Source organism: Antennarius striatus, chromosome 22, assembly GCF_040054535.1.
Source record: "Antennarius striatus isolate MH-2024 chromosome 22, ASM4005453v1, whole genome shotgun sequence".
NCBI lineage: Eukaryota > Metazoa > Chordata > Actinopteri > Lophiiformes > Antennariidae > Antennarius > Antennarius striatus.
Window position 1 is genome coordinate 4325504 of NC_090797.1, and position 21997 is coordinate 4347500.

General features: G+C 39.5%; 1 protein-coding gene across 1 annotated transcript in view; it reads right to left on the minus strand.

The window, feature by feature from the left end:
* Nucleotides 1–109: 109 nt before the first annotated feature.
* cacna2d4a (calcium channel, voltage-dependent, alpha 2/delta subunit 4a) overlaps nucleotides 110–21997 on the minus strand; it is a 64760-nt gene continuing 42872 nt past the window's right edge. The window contains exons 29-41 of the mRNA XM_068307380.1: nucleotides 12189–12250; nucleotides 7729–7743; nucleotides 7229–7273; nucleotides 6881–6943; nucleotides 6018–6088; nucleotides 5131–5206; nucleotides 5007–5059; nucleotides 4021–4076; nucleotides 3517–3537; nucleotides 2910–3030; nucleotides 2168–2283; nucleotides 1775–1857; nucleotides 110–1497 (exon numbers count right to left, since the gene is read on the minus strand). Coding sequence (XP_068163481.1) covers nucleotides 1405–1497; nucleotides 1775–1857; nucleotides 2168–2283; nucleotides 2910–3030; nucleotides 3517–3537; nucleotides 4021–4076; nucleotides 5007–5059; nucleotides 5131–5206; nucleotides 6018–6088; nucleotides 6881–6943; nucleotides 7229–7273; nucleotides 7729–7743; nucleotides 12189–12250 — 875 coding nt within the window. The 3' untranslated portion in view covers nucleotides 110–1404. The remainder of the gene's footprint in view (nucleotides 1498–1774; nucleotides 1858–2167; nucleotides 2284–2909; nucleotides 3031–3516; nucleotides 3538–4020; nucleotides 4077–5006; nucleotides 5060–5130; nucleotides 5207–6017; nucleotides 6089–6880; nucleotides 6944–7228; nucleotides 7274–7728; nucleotides 7744–12188; nucleotides 12251–21997) is intronic.

Consider the following 21997-nt stretch of genomic DNA (forward strand, 5'->3'; position numbering starts at 1 on the left):
TTCTGGTTATTGAAGCTTTTTTTGAATAGGAACTGGTTACTGATTTTTAGATGTGCAGGGCCAGAAATGTATCACTCACACTCCCAACAGATCACAGGCTGACAGCAAATCCAGTAGAAAAATCATATAGATCATTTTATTCGTGAATTACACATTGTGGCTTTAGTTAACCACTCTGTGACATGGATACAAGTCAATTGAAACGAGACAGGTGAATGATATTCATTCTGACGATATCAGTAAGAAGGAACATAGTATGTTCATGAACTGGTTAATTCGGAGGAAAATTTGTCATGAAAGAATTGCTGATGAGTGATGATATAGAAATCTAATAGAAAAAACTAAAGGACACCCACAGCACAAAATATAGAACAATGAATTACTGAAGAGCAAAATATGAAATGCAAGCGAGACCAGAAATACCCTGTTCAGTTTTACACTGTTTATGCACTGTTTGTACTGAGATGACACTTCCAGGATGAGATTAGTACACAGCAACAGCTGAATGTTTTTTTCACAAATGACTTTCCTGTTTTGAGTTCGTTTTGATGTGTTTTTTGTTCCACATAATTACTATATATATATATATGTATATATATGTATATATGTATGTATATATATATATATTTTTAAAATTTTTTTAAATTAACTCCATACAGTATGCAAGTATGCACAGACATAAAGGACAAAGCTGATAAAGACAGAAAGGCAGACATTATTTAAAAGTTATGTCAGAGAAAGAAAACATTTGGATACATTCCATTAAAAAAAGGACCTGGAGGAATTCTGCATTTATATATCAAAGTGAATTTCATGTAAGTCCAGTGTGGGTTGTTTCTTGGCACTGACCCATTGAGATTTACAGAAGATCTGGAGAAATTTACATTGCAAACAATTTACTGTATAAAATATGACCTCTGGCAGCTACACTGATATTACACAACAATATTTACCATATACAGCAATAATGTAGCCCTTCTCCTCCTTGGATTCTGTATGATGGAGCCTTCATGATGTGCATGCCTGCAGCTGCATATATAACATACGTGCAAGTCTTTCTTGAAGCTTATGTTGTTTCTTTTCACCCATGGCTTCAATGCACTACTTGCACATTTAGTCTCTTTTCAGTTTGAGACGCAAGGGTTTTGTATGAGAGCATAACTAACATAATTCATGACGATAGCAGATGTTGTTTCCTGTTCTCAGTTCAGAAGCCGTCATTTTTTAAATACTCTCATTAAAAGTCTGTTATTTTTAACACTAAATTTTATGGTTGCTGTGAGCGAAAAGTGAAGACTTAATTTTCTTCCAAAAAAATCCACTTGAGGTGTCCAGCATCAAAAAACATGCCTTTATTCATTCATTTCCTTTTTGGAACGAACAAAACAGCTATGTCATCCATCATCAGGAGACAAGAGTCCGGAAGGAGAGACAGGAGAGGAAGAGCGAGGCAGAGAGAGATATAACAGAAGCTCCTCCGCAGTCATTAGCATTCTCCTATGGGTATAAAACAAAAATCCATGACAATTCTTTTTCTACTTATCAATGAAATCAAGCCAAGTATGATAATATATGTATGGGTGACAATGATAAAACAATTGAAAACATGTTTATAGAACAGACTTAATAAAATGATGAGAGGAGGTGCATTTTATTATAATCTCTTTTATAAATTTAATGTCTATTTTCTCTTCTTCTTTTTTTCATTTCTGGGCTACAGATGCTGCTTCATGCAAGGCCACTCATGGGCAACCAACCAACGACACCCCCTTACCTGGGCGTGGTAGGCGTGGCAGGACTCTGGCCGTCTGCGAATCTTCTGCGACCTCATCCTGTCACACTTCACTGAGGCATTATGTGCAGCGTGGTGAAGGAGCAACAGCAGAAACCCAAGAGACTTTGCTCAATGTCTCTACGACACATCAGCACAACCTGCAACCTTTATCATCACCATTAGCAGGCACACAAGACCTGACTGAGATCCTTTCCTATATGCAATACTGGTTCTATCTACTTGTTGGTATATCTGCAGAGCAAGAGACACAGCTCGAAGCAACGTCCTCTGCAGCACAAAAAAGGCTCTTTTCTCCGCTTCTAATTTAGCATGTGAGGTGATTTCTCAAGATACACTGGTATTATCCATCTATATGAAATCTCCAAAGGATATATTTGACTTCTTTGGGCTCCATGGTGATGGGTGAGTAGTGTCTAGAGCAGTCGCAGTCTGCCTGCACCACCAACATCAACAGGTTGCTCTCTGGAATCTGTTGCACTACAAACATCCTGAAGAACACAAGCACATGCATGAAAAGAGAGAACATGAGACAGAGAACATCTCACGTAATGCATGCCATTAACACAGTCCTGTCCGGTCCTACAGCAAGCAGTGTTTGTGTTCTTAATACCTCTTCTAGCCTCATGAGGGTGGTCACAGTCAACCTATAATCACAAGCCTGCTACAGTCACACAAAACCACAGCCTCCGTCCCTGTTTCCCTTTCAGAACACATGCCTACATGCTGTGATGTGTCCCTTTCCATCCTCGTCCCCCTTCTCTTGCCTCCTACTGTTTTTCCATCTCTGTTTCTATCACCCACGCTCCCCCATCTGTTTTTTCATTTTCATCTTTTAACACTTTCTCTCAGTTTTACAGTCTTCTTCTCTCTCTTTCTCCCTCAACACGATTCTTGGTTTGTTTTTTTTCTATAACCTTGTACCTCCTTGATGTACTTCCATTCCTTCCTACTTATTTCCCCCTTCCGAAATCTCTTTCTTTTATTAACAGACGCTGCTCTCAGCATGCAGAGAGCAAAGCTGCAGAAAATGGATTTCGGAAGGGCAATTTAATAAGACTGGTTGAGGTCTTATAGAGGGCTGTACTGCAGATCCTGTGTGTGAGTGGGGGCTTACTTTTGGCAGCGGCCACACTTAATGATGCTGTTGGTCTCTTTGACTGACGGCTCATGGACAAAGCTGGGGTACTCGGTATCACATGGCTGCAGGATGTCCCCTTTTTTCTTATGAGCTGAAGCTAACAGAGACACAGATGTGTGTTATGTCTTGAGGATGATAATCAGAATCAGAAGTGTGCTTGAAAATTCATGTGTGACATTTCAGTGGGGGACCGGGGGGAGCATATACGATGGGACAACTCAGGATACTATTTAAATGCTTCCACTTCAGGCATTTATTGCGCTTACCATTGCCAGAGTTGCCCTAGCTAAGTGTGCACTCCAAATAAATTTGGATTTGGTGTGCGTGTACAAACAAAATGATGGGGTAGGGGATTTCACAGATGAATGTGAGCTCTGCTTTTTGTCAAATTTCCTTATAATTACATTCAAACTGCAATTTTTTGGGGGGTAGGCAGGGGTTGAAGAACGTGCCAGTTGCCACTATTTTTCCACTGAACACTACTTCCATAATCAGACACACCAAATTCCATTTTATTTTGAAGTGTACTACAAACACCGCGCTGCACACTAAATGCAAAATCTACAAAACAGCAGATACTCACAAACGGTGAAGGACGGCTTGGCTGAATGGAGGCATGATGATGTAAGACAGTAAAGGTAAAACGAAGAGCGAATGATTGACATTCGGAGTAATGAGGAGGGTGAATGAGTGATCGATGGAGACACAGAGGCAGATGACAAGTGAGAGCATCACAGGATGTGATGTTGTTACTGCATAATGGCGTCTAGACTGGTGATCAATGGTGCGAACGACTCACGGTAGTGACTGCTGTTGAAGTGTGGTAACATGATGAAAATGTCATGTTTTTTTTGAAGGGTTGAACATGAGAATCATTTCCCAGACATGTAACAATTAGACAGTATTTAAATCTAAATTGGGATCTCATTAGAATTTATTTTATTTACAAAGAATCAGTTTATAAAACAGATTTTACACCAGTCTAAGTCCGCTGTGAAGGTTATGATCATTTAAGTACAATATACATAATTATGCATTTCAAAGCACACATTGCAGGAAATTCATCGTTAAAGATGGAGATGTTCACCTTCAGTGAAATGCTCTGTGTGCCAGAAGCCGCAGATATTGAATTCCAAGAGAAACCTTGTGGAGAAGAGGGAAGAGGAGACGGGACAGGAGGGAGAGAGGCGGTTAGGCTGCCTTCATTAAAGACAACAGCAGATTGTGTGTAGCTTTCAAAAAACTGGGCCAGGACCCAAAGTGGTGTCATGGGAATATCAAAATGGGTCCTGAAGTTCTTTAAAAGTAATTGGTGTATTTGGAAGCTATTTTCTTAACTAGATGATCAATCTGTCCCTATTAATGAAGCTGCAGGACGCCCCACGTGACTCCAGCCTCACAGTAAATAGTCAAATGGTTAGCAAAACTACCTCACGATCAAATGTATAGGGTAATAACAGTAGAGGATTCTTTAGAAAACAGCTCTTTTCAACCAGAGCTGTTTTCTAAATAGGAGGATGTCATAACTCAAAGTTGTGACATCCTCCTACCCCTATCTCAAAAACTCACTAATATGTTAAGCCTTGAATGTTTAATCTGAAATAAAATGTGTGAAGAATATAAAGATGACTTGGGATTTCATCAGGTCTTAATGTGCAGACAAGCTGTAGCTGGAGATAAGTGACTTTTTGTTTCAAAAAATCCGTTGTGATACGAAAAATAGAGTTGGTTTGATCTTCTCATCGAACTTTTTACAAAAGAAACAAGTAAAGATAGTTACTGGACTTTAATGTTTTATGTTCAGCCAAAGTAAAAGAAAGATTCCACACTTTTACACACACACACACACACACACACACACACACACACACACACACACACACACACACACACACACACACACACACACACACACACACACACACACACACACACACACACACACACACACACACACACACACACACACACACACACATACAAAAAACAGATCTTGCTGACTGGTGGTGCATTCAAATAACACTGTGAAAAATGACATTTAATGAAATTCTGATTGCCTGTGGCAAGACTCACAGTAGGAAGTTGGAGAGGAACCACTTGAGGGCTGCTGCCAAACCGTAGAAGGGCTGAAAACAGAGATAACAGTTAATAGATTATTATCTTTATTTCATATACGATGTAAGAACAGCATACATACGCTGAGAAGTGGACGAGCGCTGCTGATAGAGTGCGAGTTCATTTTACACATGGCCTGGTAGTCGAACAAGGACACCCTGAGGAAAAACACACAAACAAAAGCGGATGATGTTGTTCTTCCGGCAGTAATTTGCTGTTTTACACTGACGCCCTGACCCTATAGAAAATAATACACACACTGCCATAGAGCTAGGCTTGTAGAAAGAGTGATCCCTAATGATGCATGAGAGTAAATCATCTCAAGGCTAGAGTTGTGTCTTTTTAATACCGCTGTGCGTTTGTCTTTGGAATCCTTTTGCAGGTAGAAGCACAAGACCACAAAAAAGTACAGACACATTTGGAGACACGCACACAGAGTGCACAGAGCGGAAACACAAACAAACACACAAATAGCCGGTGAAGTTCATGCGTGCTCAAAACCAGTTATGTAATATGCCATGTCAAATGAAGCGTGACGAAATGTTTTAGCTGTGTAAAAATAGCACATCACTCATGAGATTTCAAACATAAAGGACAGGCAAAAAGTAACAGGGGAAAAAAATATAGAGCAGTCAAAGAGGCTCTAAGGGGGCAAAAAAGAAAAAAGGCAACAAAAAATCATAAAGATGGGTAAATTAGCAAATTTGGGAGTAGGGGAGAAACTCTATTTTACTGCTGCATTATACAGCAGTAAAATAAAGCTCCAGAGACTTCTTTGCATATTAATGCATGGTGCAGCTGTATACAAATCAAATTCATGATCCAGATTCAGATGCTTTATATATGAGAGACCAAGATGCACAATTTCACCCTGAATATTGCAAAATTTAGGACACTGCAGCTCCCTGCCTATAGATGTCTTTACAGGATGTTTGGTCAACCAGTCAACCAATGAAACCTAGGCTTTACCTTTTGAACATGCCCATTCTGATCAGTGTGGTCATCACTGATCCATCAATCTCACCAATAAATCTTCTGGCCTGTTAGACACAAGAAAGAAAAACAGAAACTGCTCAACTATACATCCAATTATTTTAACAATCAGTTTAACTATGCATACGATGCATTTTACAACATCAGTGTTTGTTATGGTGTCTCCTTAATTCAGGAGAACAAAGCCACAACGGGTTTCTTAAAAATAAATGCAGCATATCCTCATTTCACTGTTCACTATGAACACTATTTTTGGTTTGAGTACATTTTGTTGTGTTGTGTAAATTATAGGTTGGGATTTGTCATCCTTGTCTATAAAGTCATTCTGATGCATTAACTTTGATTCATTTTCCTGCATACACTCATTATTGACGGTAACCGTAGGGGGGGAATGCTGAAATTCCAACTTGTGAAGGATGCAGGGCTGAAACCACTTGAAATTGTTTTATTTGGGCCCATAAGTCATGGAGGTCATTCTAGAGGCAAGTAAGTTTGTGTGAGAGAATGGAAAATGCAAAAATATAATTGGTGGTTTTAAGTCCTATTCATAGTTAGTTAGACTTTGGAACGTGTCCTGACCAAGAACAGGATGCATGCGCTGCTGTTTTGCAACGATTCACAGGAGAATTCTCTCCTTAATGGAGTCACATTGTAAATTTGAGTGACTGTGAGATCTATAAAAGTAATTCTGAGTGTGGGATTCTTTGTATTAGTATTCCAAGTGTGTCCCCTTTTCTTTTTTAGGCAATGACTAAGCTTGAGAGACAGCGTACGGGTATAATCAAGTCTGAAAGCCTGGAAAGCACAGCTTCAGTGAATGTTTGTGTGCGTGAACTCACGTCGCTGCGCTGTTTGGAAATTAGGACAAAGCCGTTGTTGTCAATCAAGTAGCAGTCGATATCCTGAAATGACAGGCAGAGACACAAAGCATTACCTATGCAAAGAAAGCTCTCAGTCAAAATCCACTGAGAAAGACAACATAGAAATAATTCAATTATTTATATCATGAGTTATGAAGTGACTCATAATTTACAGCATTGTGAGTCATTTTTTTTTTCTTCAAATTTTGTTAGTTTGTATTGCATCAAAATAATACAGAGATATCACAGAATGATAGTCAATTCACTCTAGCTTGTAGATGCAGTGTATATTCAGTGCATATCACACAAGCAGCGGGATGTACTCACAAAGCTGTCGCACCGAAGAGGACAAACTCCCTCTTGATCAGAGCACTGGAGGAAAGAAAGTAAAATATTTGCAGTGTGCTTTGCCGTTAACAAGCAGAAGATGTTCTACGAGATGACAGGGGTAGTTGGAAGTGTGATATGTGTTATTTTCTGTCAAGCATATTCTTTTTGGAGGAAAACATGTTGGTGTATTGAAGGAAATGGCATACACACATAGTCTGAAGACAACATGTGCCGGTGCAGACATGTCCATGTGTAGGTGTAAGTGTAAAAACAATGTGTTAACTCGTGAGTGATGGGTGTTGTCTACCTCTGATGGTGTCAATTACAAGTTTGCGAATGTTTCTCTTCTGCATGACTGCGGGTGTGAGTGTGTGTGCATGCAATCAGCTTTGAGTGGAGTGTGAAGCCGACTTCACAGAGCTCAGCAGGTGCCGAGGATGTTAAATCCTGAGTCTGCACTGAGAGGAGAGTGAAGAGAGGAAATTATGCATACTTACATCTGTGTCATTTGGCTGAGAGGAAAAGAAAAGAAGAACAAAAAGGTGTTAAAAAGAGAGTGTGATGAGACATTACTTCAGTTAATGATGTGTAAGTTAAAGCACTGAATAGGCTGTCCATCTCCCTTAAGCCATACGTCTTGTCGGAGGAGGTTTTTGAGGGATGGACGACAATAGATTTGATGATTGACTGTATTTGTTGTAGATTTAGTTAATGTTCTGTCTGGATATCAAGCAGGCTGAAGATATTTAACACATGAATGAACATTGTAAGTTAATGAAATGAAGAGTAACAAAATACATGGTGCTTTTTCCATAACATATATAACTTTATCATTAAATTCACCTCCTAACTCTTTCACCAGTAGAAAGGCAATGATTCAACATGTCAGCGGTTCTGTTCTCGACTATATGCTATGTCCACAGTATGTGTGGATTGCTGTCTGCAGACAATACATCTTTGGAATCATGGTCATGATATACAGAGCGTGTCGATGTATGAATGAGACAATCTATCATCCTTTTCAATCCTATTACAGCTGAGCGTCAGTATTTTTTTCTGCTTCCCATCACCGCTTTGTGAAATTTATAAACTTCGGTTCAGGGAGTGACCCGAGAGGAATGATGATCCTTCCTTAGATGTTTTGAAATATTTACAGGATTTCCTAGTCCTGCAAATGCTGTTATGGTGACTGGTGACACGAGATATTAAAGCACAAAATCCTTGAAATGGCATGCATTTTATTTTGGCAGGGCATTTTTTTGTCCAGCAAAATACATCCCATCAGATTATAATTATTGTGCGAACGACTGAAATTTCAAACACAGTCCATTCATAGGGTCGACTTGGGAGTGGACCCGCCCACCTCACCTCTGTGTGGGCGTGGCTTCCCACTTCAACAACAACACAATATGGACTGGAAATTCAATCTGGCTTATCTGCCACTCTCTCCCTCTGTGTCTCTCTCTTTTCCTTGCTCTGTCTCTATCAACGGATTATTTCTTTTTCACCCAACTGGTTAAGGCAGATGACTGCCCTCCAGAGTCAGGATTCTGCCCAGAGTTTCTTCCTCAATGAGGGAGTTTTTCCCCGCCACTGTCACTTATGCTTGCTCTCGAGGGTTCTGTTGGTTTTCTGTCTGTTAAAACGCTTTGAAATGTCTGCCGATGTAATTGAGCGCTATATAAATAAAATTTGATTGATTGATTTTAGACAACTTCATCCTCAGCCATCAATGAGCTGGTATCTCAACCGCGTTGTACCCCACCGCCCACCTGCAAATGGCCAGGATAGGCTCCAACAGATCTGTGTTTCCTGTTTGCAAAGAGGCTATTTCTCTGATGACTGCTCCACAGAAACAGTCAAATAATCACAAAAACTTGGCCAATTGGATTGTCTCACAATCCACAATCCTGCCAATGAATGAAGATCAAAACTGCCAATCTAAGCTAATTGCCTTGACCTGTTTTTGTTCTAATGTGTTTGTAGCTCCTCTATAAGAATTTATGCATTCTGTCTTTCAGTGCTTTTACAGCACACATCAGCCAGATTTCTAAATATGGGAGGCATGTAAAGGCTGCTTCCCGCGATCCTGTGTTCATAAATTTGTATCCAGAAATATAGAAAGCATCATTTGTCACGCCATGTCTCACCATGACTACTTGCACACAGGCTCCAAATGAAAAATCTTCTATACTATGCTGAATGTTTTTGTGTCTGTAGTCTGTTTCATTGCCAGATATATTTGAATAAAACCATCATATAATTTTTTTACAGACACAGACCACTAATTACACAGATACTTTCATTTCATAATACAAAAGACGTGAGAAAGTGCTATCAGTATGAGAGAGGATGAGGAAAAAAGAGAACTGTCCATTAGATAATGAGCATGCACATGTGAATGTCCTCATTTTTGATTCTCACGACTAACATGCTGTCTCTGCATGCTGTCAGACAAAATATAGCAGCAACGGGCTGAGATAGATGAATACATTCTCACAATGTAGGATTCACTTTGAATATTTTCATATAAGGTGATTTAAGGTGAAAACTTAAAATGTCAGAGGGACAGGTGTAGAAAAATATAATCTTTCTTTTCTCCTTTGCATTTATGCTCTTTCTCTGCCTCTTTGGCTGTCTCCCTTCATCAACCAACACCTTATTTTAAAGATATTTAACCTCATTCTAAGGCCAAGCAGGACTTACTTCACTTAAATAAATCTTCCACTAAGTGCTGAAAACTATGTGCAGGGCTCCTTTCAGTGATAATTTATCTACAATAAAGATATGTACTCATCTAACACATTTAATTACAAATAAAAAATAGCATTAGCTAACTATTTGTCTTCATCAGTCTGTAATGAAGACTAATGAAGACTGCTATAGCCATGGCTATAGCAGAAATTGCTCCTAAATATACCTTCTGTAGTTTTGGATGTACAGTGGGTACAGTATATCTACCCCCTCAGGAGCTGATCTCTTTAAATAGGAAAGACTTCACACACAGACACACATGGATGGACTCACAAGGACAGACACAGTCAAGGCCAGCAAATACCGTGAGTGCATGCACACACACAAAAAAAAAATCCTATGAAATAAAAATGCTTTGAAATGGCACCATGACGAGAAGTCAAGATGATTATGTAAGCCTTCTGAAGAGGAGGAGGAGGGGGGAGGTGGAGGTGAGGAGATGAGGAGAGAAGGAATAAAGGATATGAGAAGGGAGGAGAGGACAGAAGGTAGGGGAGTAAAAGTGGTTGGGCGGAAAAAAGAGATGAGAGTTGGAATGGCTTTCAATGAAGGATAAATCTAATAGGTAACAAGGCTGCTGCAGATGATGCTAACTAGTTCTTGGAGAATGAATATGGACATAACGACGCAGTCGTGCACAGATGGTCATGCATATGGTCCCTGTCCATGTGACACATAATAACATTAAGAAAGACACACACACACTTCCACACTAACACAGACCCATGCACAAACATCCACACACAGAAGGAGCAGCTGATCCGTGCTAGCTGCGGTAGCTATCCATCATAAAAATGATAGCCAGCTAGCTTAATGATATTTTAACTGCTGCCTTTTAGAGCCAGTAGAGCTGAGGTGGGGGCAGTCAAGACAAAACGTGCTATCAGAAAGCTGTTGCGCCAAATTAAGCATATTTTTCCGCAATAAAATGTTTGCGTAAAAGGAATCACACGAAGACTCCCACCTAAAAGCAGTGTGATTGGAATAATTATAAGGATGACATTTTGAGCCTCAAAATAATATTTTAGGTGGCGTAAACACTCGGGATGCAGTGATATGGAAACCACTGCATTAAGTTTAAATGCTGTAATTACCAACTAATGGAGCAGGAAAAAGAATCTGTAATAATCCCTGTCTCCTGTTATATGATAATAAATGGTGTCAGAGCAGCCTGGTGGTTTAAAGAGATATTCCCAGAAAGGAAGGTGTTCTGAGAAATAATCAAATACATTTGATATGAATCCAGTCTAAAGCTCTAATCTGTCTTTTGTCTAATTTTGTTTAATAATCTGAGCTTTACCATATGTCAGCAGCTAAGTGTTAAAGACAGATATCAAATCTAATTTTAATTTGAGGGGGATTTTTGCTCACAATAAGTGTAGTGTCACTAGATTCATGTCAATGCTCCCCTGTGGGTTATACTTCAACAAATAGCTGGGAAAATGTCATATCTTTTAGAATTGTGGGGACATTTTGTGGACAAAAATATTGAATAAAGTATCTCTTGATGTCATAGCTGTTTAATTATTCATAAGTACAGTTTTCCTAGGTAGTTGCTGGCATAGAACCATCAGGAGGTGCTGACATGGATTTCCATGTCACTGTTTTGCTGTAATCGGGCTACATGGTTGTCCTAAGTTGCCTTCTGAGAAACACATAACAGTATTTTAATGCGATCCTCTCAACCAACTTGCGGAATTAAGAATTGATGGTTGTTGTTCGAGAACAGTCTGGTGTGTATCAATTACAGACTGATGAATCATTAGCATCAGTAGCAATCATTATTCGGGGGGGTAATAAAGGTGGTGGATTGCATTATTGTTCAGTAACTAAAGAAGAGAATGATTGTGTTGTTTGTATTCCTCAAGCATTGTCCTAACCATAAATGCAACAAAATCTCTCATTAGTGCCAATACAGCACTGAAATTAATTTGTTTTATGGAGGACATAAAAATACAAGACAAATAATATTAATCTAAAACTGAAACTCTGAAGCATTAATGCAATAAGCACAGGGTTTAATTCCATGCATGGTGGCGCCTGAAATTCATCATTCTGTTTTGTTTAAAGTTCTGAAAGTGAAAACTTTCTTTCTTCCTGAGATCTAAAATATGAAGCACTCATTTAACAATCGATTGTCCTTTTTGTTCTAGTAATGGCAGACAAACAAAAATCAGGTGAGAATCAGGTGGAATGAACTCACCTGGGCTGTGATGGCCCAGAATCTGGACTCAAGAACCTCCAGAGTCATTTGGACACCAATGGCTGCAGAGAGAGAAGGAGAGGGGGATCAAACAGTAAAATAAACCTGATACTTGATATTTCTAGTAGAGGATGTGTTTTATATATATTGTGAACACACAGAATCTGGATACTACAGAAAAACTCTTTTGTTAAGCCAACAGATCTTCACGCTCATCCTCTGAAACCAGCCAGTCACCACAGACGGACCACAGAAGTCCCTTTGTTCACTGGTGTCAATGGTCTCAGCAGAGTCATTAGTCACCGCCGCCACCAGTGATTGTACTCTTCTTCATCAGGCTAAATGTCCCTCATTAAGACACCAAAGAGTGCCAAAGACCTTCTGAGAGACTAACTGCCACAAATCATTTGATATAATAGGAAATTATTCTATTTACTCCATTCAGCTCCACCTATTTACCAGTGTACGTTAATCTTTTTTCTATGATCCATTAGCATTCCAGGTTTCTCTGTCTTGGCTCACAGGCTGGAAGAGGACCTGTAGTACAGATCAGCTCTGCCGTCGCAGCTCAACTTACAGTGTGAAAATCCTTTTTCAGTAACTGGCCTTTTGAGCTTCAGTACCGCTGTGTGAAGCGGCTATTGTTAGATGGCCTGTGTGTGTCTGTGCATGTGTCTGACCTCTGCCAACAACATAGCAGTCCCAGTCACAAAACATTAAGCCAAGAATGAATGTGTGTTAGGTTGTTTCACATATGCACACAAAGTGCAGAGTAACTTCTTGTGTTGGCTTGGGGCTGTACGTCCATCAGCTTTTTATACTTCATGGTAATGCAGAAAAGAACTGTAATTGCATGAGTTCTCAGTGCACACATACTGTACGCACCCACACACAACAAATACGCACACACACACACACACACACACACTGTGAGGGAAGATATGACACTTTATATTAGCGTCAAAGAAAAGACTCAGCGTTTTCCTCCCAGCACGCTTTGTGCAAACCACACAGGGAAAGCCTCCGCGTTGCTCACAATACACAAGACACGTACAAACACATGTCAACACACAACCCCACCTCCCCTCACACGTCCTCCCTCATATAGATGGATAGACAACGCGCACAATTACACAACTCCACACACAAGTGCATCATCATGTACGGCACTAAATACACCCAGCAGAATAATTATTTTAATGGAGTCAGATGGCCGAGAGGTTTTATCACGAGGGAGAGCAGATTGTGGAGTAGGTGATTTAAGGTGTGCTTAGGAGGTTAAACCAGAGCAGAGCGAAAGGCTCTTGTTTTGTTAGCTGAGCAGTAAGAAAGATAATGCCATTTCCTCATCACTGCAAACCCTATATAGAACTTCACATCACTGCTAAGGATGCTGTGATGTGAAGTTTTCCTTTCATATAGTGTGAAAGTGGATGCGACCACTTTCTTGTGAGGCAGCACAATGCCAGTAATGTTGTGGTGCTAGTTGGCAGCCTGACTGCAAAAAGTGCATTATATAAGTTAAATTTATATAACACAAATTAATTCTTATAGTGATTGTGTAACTAAATAAAGGATCTGGTTGCAATACAGGAATTTGTCTTGCAATACAAGCCCAAACAATTTTCATTATTGTAGAAAAAAGTAAAACATAGAAATATTACATCATGACATGGGACATTATTTTAAATTCTCCTTGAAACCCTCTGTTGATTTAGCAGTGCAGTGCAAAGTAATGTTTTTTAAATGAGTTTTATTTTGAGTTATGATTTTCCCTGACAGTCAACTCCAATATCAGAAAATCAAGATCAACTTTTAGTTAAAACCAACAATAAGACTTTGAAAATGCTCATATAATGAAAAGTCGTGTTTTATCTGAGCCCAAAGCAACGTTCTGAAAAGTTCACTTAATAATGCTTGTAAAACTGCTATTAGGTGATGAATTATGGATGCATGTGTGTTTGGTTTGTGAGTCATGGATTCCATTTAATCCTCTGAAAATCAGCCATGATTCAAAATCGTGACTGTAATCAGCCTGTAATCAGTCGTGCACACAGACATGTTTGTTCAGCTGATTGGGGAGCTGTTTGTCTGTTCGGACGCCTCTAGGACAGCCATTCAAAAATGACAAAGTATTAAAATCTGCAGTTTTCTGGGCGGCCAGAGGTCTGAGCTGCTGTCAGGACTATATTGTGAATAAGTAGAGATTCATGTAATCAGGCGTGAAGAAAAACACGTCTCTTTTCCACGTTGGTGCTCATGATTTAAGTTATCTCTCTCCACCATAATCTCACATGAAGTGTTGGAAGGCCATTATGGAGGGCAGCAGTAATCTGACTTCTTTCTCTCTCTGAGTTGGGGGCCAAATCTAATTAAAACCATTGCACAGATCCCTATGTGTGTGTGTTTGTATGTGTGTGTGCGTGTGTGTGTGCATGAGTGTGAATGGCAGTAAACGTTTTTTTCTGCAATGTGTGCACAGCCTGCATGCAGTGCTTGTATGTTTAGTTCGAATATTCAAGTATGTGTTTATATGTGTGCAATTGTATGTGTGTGCGTGCGTGCGCCCTTGTGTGTGTGTGTGCAGCTGTGTGTGTGTGTTCACCTGAGCCTGATTGCTTGTGAGACCGTATCTTTCACCTCACAGTTGGATTCACAATTAGCGTGAGCTGCCAATCACGGTGAAGTGCACTTTCAACAGGAAACAAATTAACGAAGAAATAAATTTGAAAAAAGATACACAGAACCAGAGGATGGAGTTAATGGTTTTTATGCCAATGAGATAGAGGGAAGAGGGATGAAAACAGTGAAAATGAAAGGATAAAGGTGAACGAGTAAATGGATTACAGGCCGACAGAAACAAACTATTTGGAGGATGTGAAAAAAAAAGACTGACAAGCCACTGTAAAAAGATGCGCAAATGCACACATTTTTAAAAAAAACTTTCCTGATAGTCCTGAGAAGAAGAAAAAATCATTACAAGTTGTGATGCATCCTTTCTTTTACTCAATTACACTAAAATAATTGTATTTCCCAAAACATGCTTATAAAACTTTGGTCTTCATTACCTCCATCTGTTATTTTGCACGCTTCCATCAACCATAACCATTTTCCTCCAATTTTTTTTTTTTTCTTGTGGGGTACAGGAATGCAGCGCTTCGTGATGAAGAAAACACATCCAGCAATTATTAATGACAATATACTCGAGGAACCGGAGCTGAATGGTCCTGCCTCAAAACCATAATTGAACAGACAGAAGGGGGAAGGTGATGAACATGCTGGCCTTTTGCTAAATGGAGCAGCAGAGTGTCAAGTGTCTGACAGACTGTGGAGAAAGAGAGGAGAAGGGATGAGAGCGGAAGAGAAGAAAGAGCCTATATTATAAGAGCGTATGTAGAGGGTTCTCTGCAAAACCCCGGAGTAAAGGCAGCACTGAATATAAGGACAATGGTGGTGGCCAGAACATTTTTATTTCTTTTCTGCTTGTTTTAATCAAATGCACGCTCAAACACCCATGGGGTGGACCATGGAGTCACAAATACTCAGAGGTAAAGGTCATCACCAGAACACAGACTCTGCACTCTACATTAATTAAATATAGCAATCAGTTAGAAAGTATAAGTGCAAATTAGATAGACATGCTCTGGAAATAAAACATCATAAAAAAGATTATCGGGTGCTCTCTTGGAAATGTCATTGTTTTCTCTCGCTGTTTTCATCAACAAATCCATCAGTGTGATGGAACAGTGTGAGAGGCGGCTCCAAACCTTTGTTGCTACCACATCTTTCCTGTCACGCTTTACATCCACCCTTTTTTCATAACTGATTTTTTGACCACCTCAAAACAAAATCCACCCCTCAATCTAATGTTTTGTGATTGAGTCACTTGCCCCGTGCCCAGAAATAAAAGCAACTTAAAAATGATTGACAGAATTTAAGCTCAGTACTGAAAAGTGCAATTAACAAATGGATATTGCGAATTTCGGTGCGATGAAAGAATAATGCGGGAACACAACAAAATTCCTGTGTATCTGTTCAGGATATTGAATTTCCTATAAGTAGTTTAGACTACATTAAGACCATTTGACCAAGGGTTTCATTTTTGACTCTTAAATAAATAATTTTTAAAATTATGTAACGAACAGTGTATGGTTCCAGAAGACAGAACGCAGGCAAAATAATAAAATTTGGACCTCTATGAAGTCAACATCATGGATTCTGTCTTCCGTCATGTTTCTTGTGTTTAGTGAATCACAAAATTGTAATAGCAGCTTTAAAGTTTATATTTTTATTTAGAAATTTGTATTTGAAACATGTTACATATATGATGCACACTGTATCTATTTCATAAAGTTGATATATTTAATATTATACAATAAACACCAAAATACTGTTTGTGTTTCCTAAAAGCTGCATTCAGCAGAGCCTAAGGAGAAAGCATGACTTTCTGATGGAGATTATTCAATAAACTGATGTTGCCAGGCAACAAACACTGTTCCAGCCAGCAAAGGGGGTTATTGGAAAATTTGGCAGACTCCTCAGAGAGTGAAAAAGTTCAGCAACAGTTGATTACAATGATCAGTTTGAAAAGAAACCCCTGACATTAGAAAACTCTCAGAAACACAAGTATTTCCACACAGACTGCCGTGCATGCAGGCGACTAACGCATCTGCAGAGAAAAATATAAAAAGGTTCACTCAGATAACTCTAAAACTTATAAACACAAAGGTTAGACATAACAAAGCACAAACACAAACATGCACACACTCACAGGGAAGGAAATACACTTACACAACCAAACAGGCACAAAGGGATCACACAAACGCTAAGACATCAAAATGACCTTAATCGATTTAAGCACAGCAACTGATAAATAATTGAATGCAACTTCTGACCTTTGACATTTTTAGCTACAATTACTGGTGTAAAGTCAAACAAGGAGGTACCAGGAGAACGCAGTCACACACCTGCTGAAGCTCGCTAACCTCAGAGGAGTCGCCAGAGGCTGCTATGACATCACGTTACCAAAGCAACAGGCAGAGAGCTGGGATTGGACAAAAACGGATGATGACTCAACTTCTCTCCCTCATCCTCCTTTCTTCTGTCTCACCCTAACCTCTCTCTGTCTCACATTAACATGCACAACTTTTTTAGACATGGAGGATGCAGACAAAGACACGAGCAGAGGCAATTTTATAGATTTATCAAGCAATCTGATGAAAATGGTGCAGAATACACACACTGAATAGGACAGAAAAATTCATCCTGACTATCAGTCGACCACTGGAACAAGTAGCAAATTATATTTTACAAGTATATAACAGAAAGGTCAAATGTTAAATGAATAATCTGCTTCTTTCGAATGTAAAAACATGCCATCATCTTTTCGTGTGCATGTGTGGGCACGTTTAAAATCAGCAGAGCCTACCTTAAGTTAACCTAGTTCCACAACCTTCTTTAGCAGGACTGTAAGAGGCACACTCGCTAAATCATTCATAGTACAGAGACAGGGAGAAACATGTTCCTGTGTGTGACAGACAGCAAAGAGTGAAGGCAAACCAGCATGCTTGTTCTTTTTTCCTCCATGTTTACATTGCACTTAGCGCTTGCAGGGCTATTTTGTCGCACGTTAAATAGGAATTAAAGTGGGAACACTTTGAGAAACTAATTTGGTGTAAAATTCAATTACCTTCTCAATCTTTTTTTAATGTGAAAGGAGATCAACATGGTGCAGGGTGTGTTTCATCAACTCACTAATTCAATCTCACTGCCATAACTTGAGGGGTTGGAATTTTAAAGGAGTAGCTATACATTTTTTGTATCACATGTGTTTCCATATGATTTTTAAAGGAGTTGGCAAGACAATTAAAATGAAACTGAATGTGTTAACCTTTAAAAATAATTAACCCTTTCACACAAATTCAGCCGGGGGCAAAAACCCCCCAAAAACCTGGGTATGGGTGAAATGCAAATGAATCAGCGTGAAAGGCCTTAAAGGCTCAGTAATTTCAGATAAGCTGAACTGAATGTCAAATTTTCATTCTCCTTTTAGCTTTGGTTTGGTCTCCTCACCTACTCCTAAGGGAAATTACCTGCTTCTTTAGCTGCTGGAAGTTCTGTTAAAAGGCAGCTGCTGTTAAATATTTATCTAAAGCTTTATTTTCCACTTGATAAAGCTGACAAAATCTGTGAGAGCTGAACAGTTAACGGCTAAGATATGGGCGGTGGAACAGATGCAATGAGCTGAAACATCCTATAAAAGTGCTGTGAAGCTGAGGGTAACTGCAGAGTCAGATGCTAATTATCTGTGGGGTTTGTCAAAGCCAGTAACTGCTCTCACGTCACACATCATTTCTTCCATTGTCAGTAGATAAATATTGATTGGTGTTTCTTCAGGAACTTGACAGTGATTAAGTGCTTTTTTGGAGGGAGGCAGCTCTGTGGCTTTTGTCTTTATTCATTATCCCTATTTCTTTGAGCAAGCAAATAGTTAGATTTTTGAAACGCTAAAGTGAAAAGTGAAACACAAACATTTCTCACCCGCTTTCCCCCATTTTCTTTTATCTATTTACACAATTCTTCCTTCCTGTTACCTCTCTCCACTCCTGTTTCCATCTCTCTAAAATGACAGACGGCGCTTTCCCGCCTCTCCTCTTTTTTTTTTGCTATCAATTATCTTTTTTTTTCTCTTCTTTTGACCTTTTATCGCTCGTCTCTGTCTGCCTCCTTCATTTTACTCTCCATTTCACCCTCCATTATTCCCTCCCTACCAAAACACTTTCATACTTTCCACTTTCCTCTCATTTCCACCGTTCTCGTCTCCCGCCGAATCCACGTCGCTCTGTCGCTCTCCCCTTTTTTTGTCCCCTCGAGGAAATCCCTCCCTACCATCTGTCTGGCTGTGATGAATTCAGAGCCTTTCAGAACAAATCAACTTGGCCAAATTAATGGCTCTCCACGGGGGGATGAACTTTGCGTGTGAATTTGTGTGTGTGAGAGTGTTCGTGTGTGAGACTGAGCGCGTGCACCTAAAACGCTTCATAATCCTTAACTGTACGACTTAATTTAGCAACAAAGAGCGTGTTACAAGGAAATACAACAGCTGAGGATGCACATAGGGAGCTTGTTTAATAACTGGAAGTTAAAACCACTGATGGATCCAAACAGATGTTTGTTTGACTGAAACACAAATTTCCTTTTCAGCTATTTCAATATACAGTATCTGTATATATCCATCCATCCATCCATCCATCCATCCATCCATCCATCCATCCCTCTCATCTGCAGCTGTTTATCCACCTTTCAGGTAACACGTCTGTTGCTTATACGCCAACAGGCGAGGTACACCCCAGGTAAGATGCCAACTTATCAATCAATATGAATAGCATTAGCATAAGCATTTTACTAATTTTTAAGCAACAATCGTGATCAGTGTGATGATCAGGTCATGATTTACCTGTAGGTGAATTACTGATTACTGCATGTACAGGAAGTACTGTGTTATAGATTCTGGATGATTCCCATTCTGATGTATTTCCTTTTGAAACAAGATGTCCAGGAGGTAAATCAAAGCGAGGAAAACTAATAAAGCTATGGGTTACATGAAAGGAAGTAAGATTCGATACGAAAGGCAAGTGGGAAAAAAATGCATATTTAAAAAGAGACAGCTGTGAGTAGCACAGCATGTGGTCACCAGTGATGTGCCTTTAAGTAGAAAGCAGCATCTATATAAGAATTTAAAGGATGCTTATAATTGGCTTTTTCAAGTAGTCCCCTGAAACTATTTATGTATTAAAATATTTTATGAATCTGGTCCAATTTAATTGTCATTTCTTGTACTTTTATTGGAATAAAATACTTTGCAAAAGTGTTTCTTGAGAGTAAAGCTGGAAAACAAGAATACCTGACATACATCACAAGAACACAAAGGCAAAAGCAATAGGAATACAATACTCTATTAAACCATGATTGATTTCTAATGGACCTGGTCTTTATTGACCGAAGTGCCATCAAACCGTCTGATCCTTATGAGTTTGATTCATGGATGATAGGAAACTCTGATATATGGGAACATGGGCAGCAGCGACCCATCGGATGGAGCTATAGATACACAGCTCTGTCTTTGTTTGTGTGTGTGTGTGTGTGTGTGTGTGTGTGTGTGTGTGTGTGTGTGTGTGTGTGTGTGTGTGTGTGTGTGTGTGTGTGCGCGTCTGCAGTGTGGGCGGGGTTAAGATGGATAGAGCCTCCAAATCACTTGCTCCATGCAGGAACTGGAATTGTAGTGCAAAACGTACCTGGCCAGACTTTGGTTAATACATAGACGTGAGCCAATTCGTCTTCACTGACACTCGCCCAATAGCACAGTAAATTACAGACGGAGAGGGGGATAGAGATGAGGGAAGAAGCAGAGGGAAGAGGAATGTTGGAGAATGGAAAATCAGTCACATTCATGTAGTTCGCAGAGCAACTTCTAACAAATGTGGCAGGGTGAACGCAAAGTCATACAGTACATCATGAATATTAGAGTCAATGAACAGCAAGGAGTGCAGGGTCATCGTGCAGATCATATATATAAGACAATATTCCTGCAGCAAGGAAATGACCAATGCTCATCTGGAAGGGCTGGGTGAAATAGTCATGCAAAAAAGTTTTAAATTTTTTTTTTTTTTTTGCTTCTCACTACTGCCAGTCATCCTTTTTCTCCTACAATATTGATGGAACAGAACCAGCGATAAAAATCTCCTTGGCAAAGGGTGGTGGCACTGGCAATTAATCCTCACGCCAAAGGCCTCTTTCTCAGCCACTAAAACTGCCCTACATGTAGACACATCTCTAGGAGAACCAAATAAATGAAGCTCACCTTGTGCTCTTAGCTGATGTTCCAGTCTCATAGGAGCAGGAGGATGAGACAGGATGGGATTGGTCACAGCCAGGCTGGCGTTAAATGCAGAGTTTAAATTTATGTAGAACGTCCCAAAGATTGTTCATGATTTACGTAATTTAACTTAACATAAGTAATGGTAGCATTTTTTTTTTGCCCTTTTCAACCACTTATTTACAATCATGGCTTGATTATGGATACACCTGGAAAAACAAAATCCCATTGACTTCATAGCGCAGCAGGATTGGCCCACAGTGGTCCAAATGTAGTTTTTTCTGGTGGTGGTCTTTAGACACAACTTTTGTCATTTCTATATTCCATATACTGTATGTCCTTGTGCTTGGCTCTAAATTTTCAGCATGACTGTGTTTTGTCCTGGTCAGCGACTTCTCCATTCTGAAGAGGAGGGGCAGGACTATTTAGAGTAGTAATTACCTCCTTAGGGATAATGCACATGCACAAACACATGTGTACACATAGAGCCACTCCTGTCAGTGTTGTAAAACAGGAGGTACAAAATGTTCTTTAGCACTAATAGACAACAAAATTAAACATTAATCTGGAACGGCATGTTGCATCCTCACTCCTTTCCAGCCAATCGTCTCATCTTTTCAAGACTACCATTGAAGAGTGTGTCCTATATAGCCAGCACTGGCAGCGGCTACTGGCAGCTTAAGCAGATTTTTGCTTGACAGGAAGTATATTCAAGACCAGTGAAGCCAGCGCCCACAATGTACTTGAGTGGTTTTTTTTTTTAGGCAGCTGACCAGTTATTTAATTGACTTGTGCAACAGCCATAGAGATGATTAAAGACACTCAGGACAGGAAGAATTGTCCTAAAATCCATTTCATGAAGTATTAAAAGAGTTATATTGGTATTTTCTAGGATATAAATTCATTTTTCTTTTTTGGGTCATTCAAATCTATT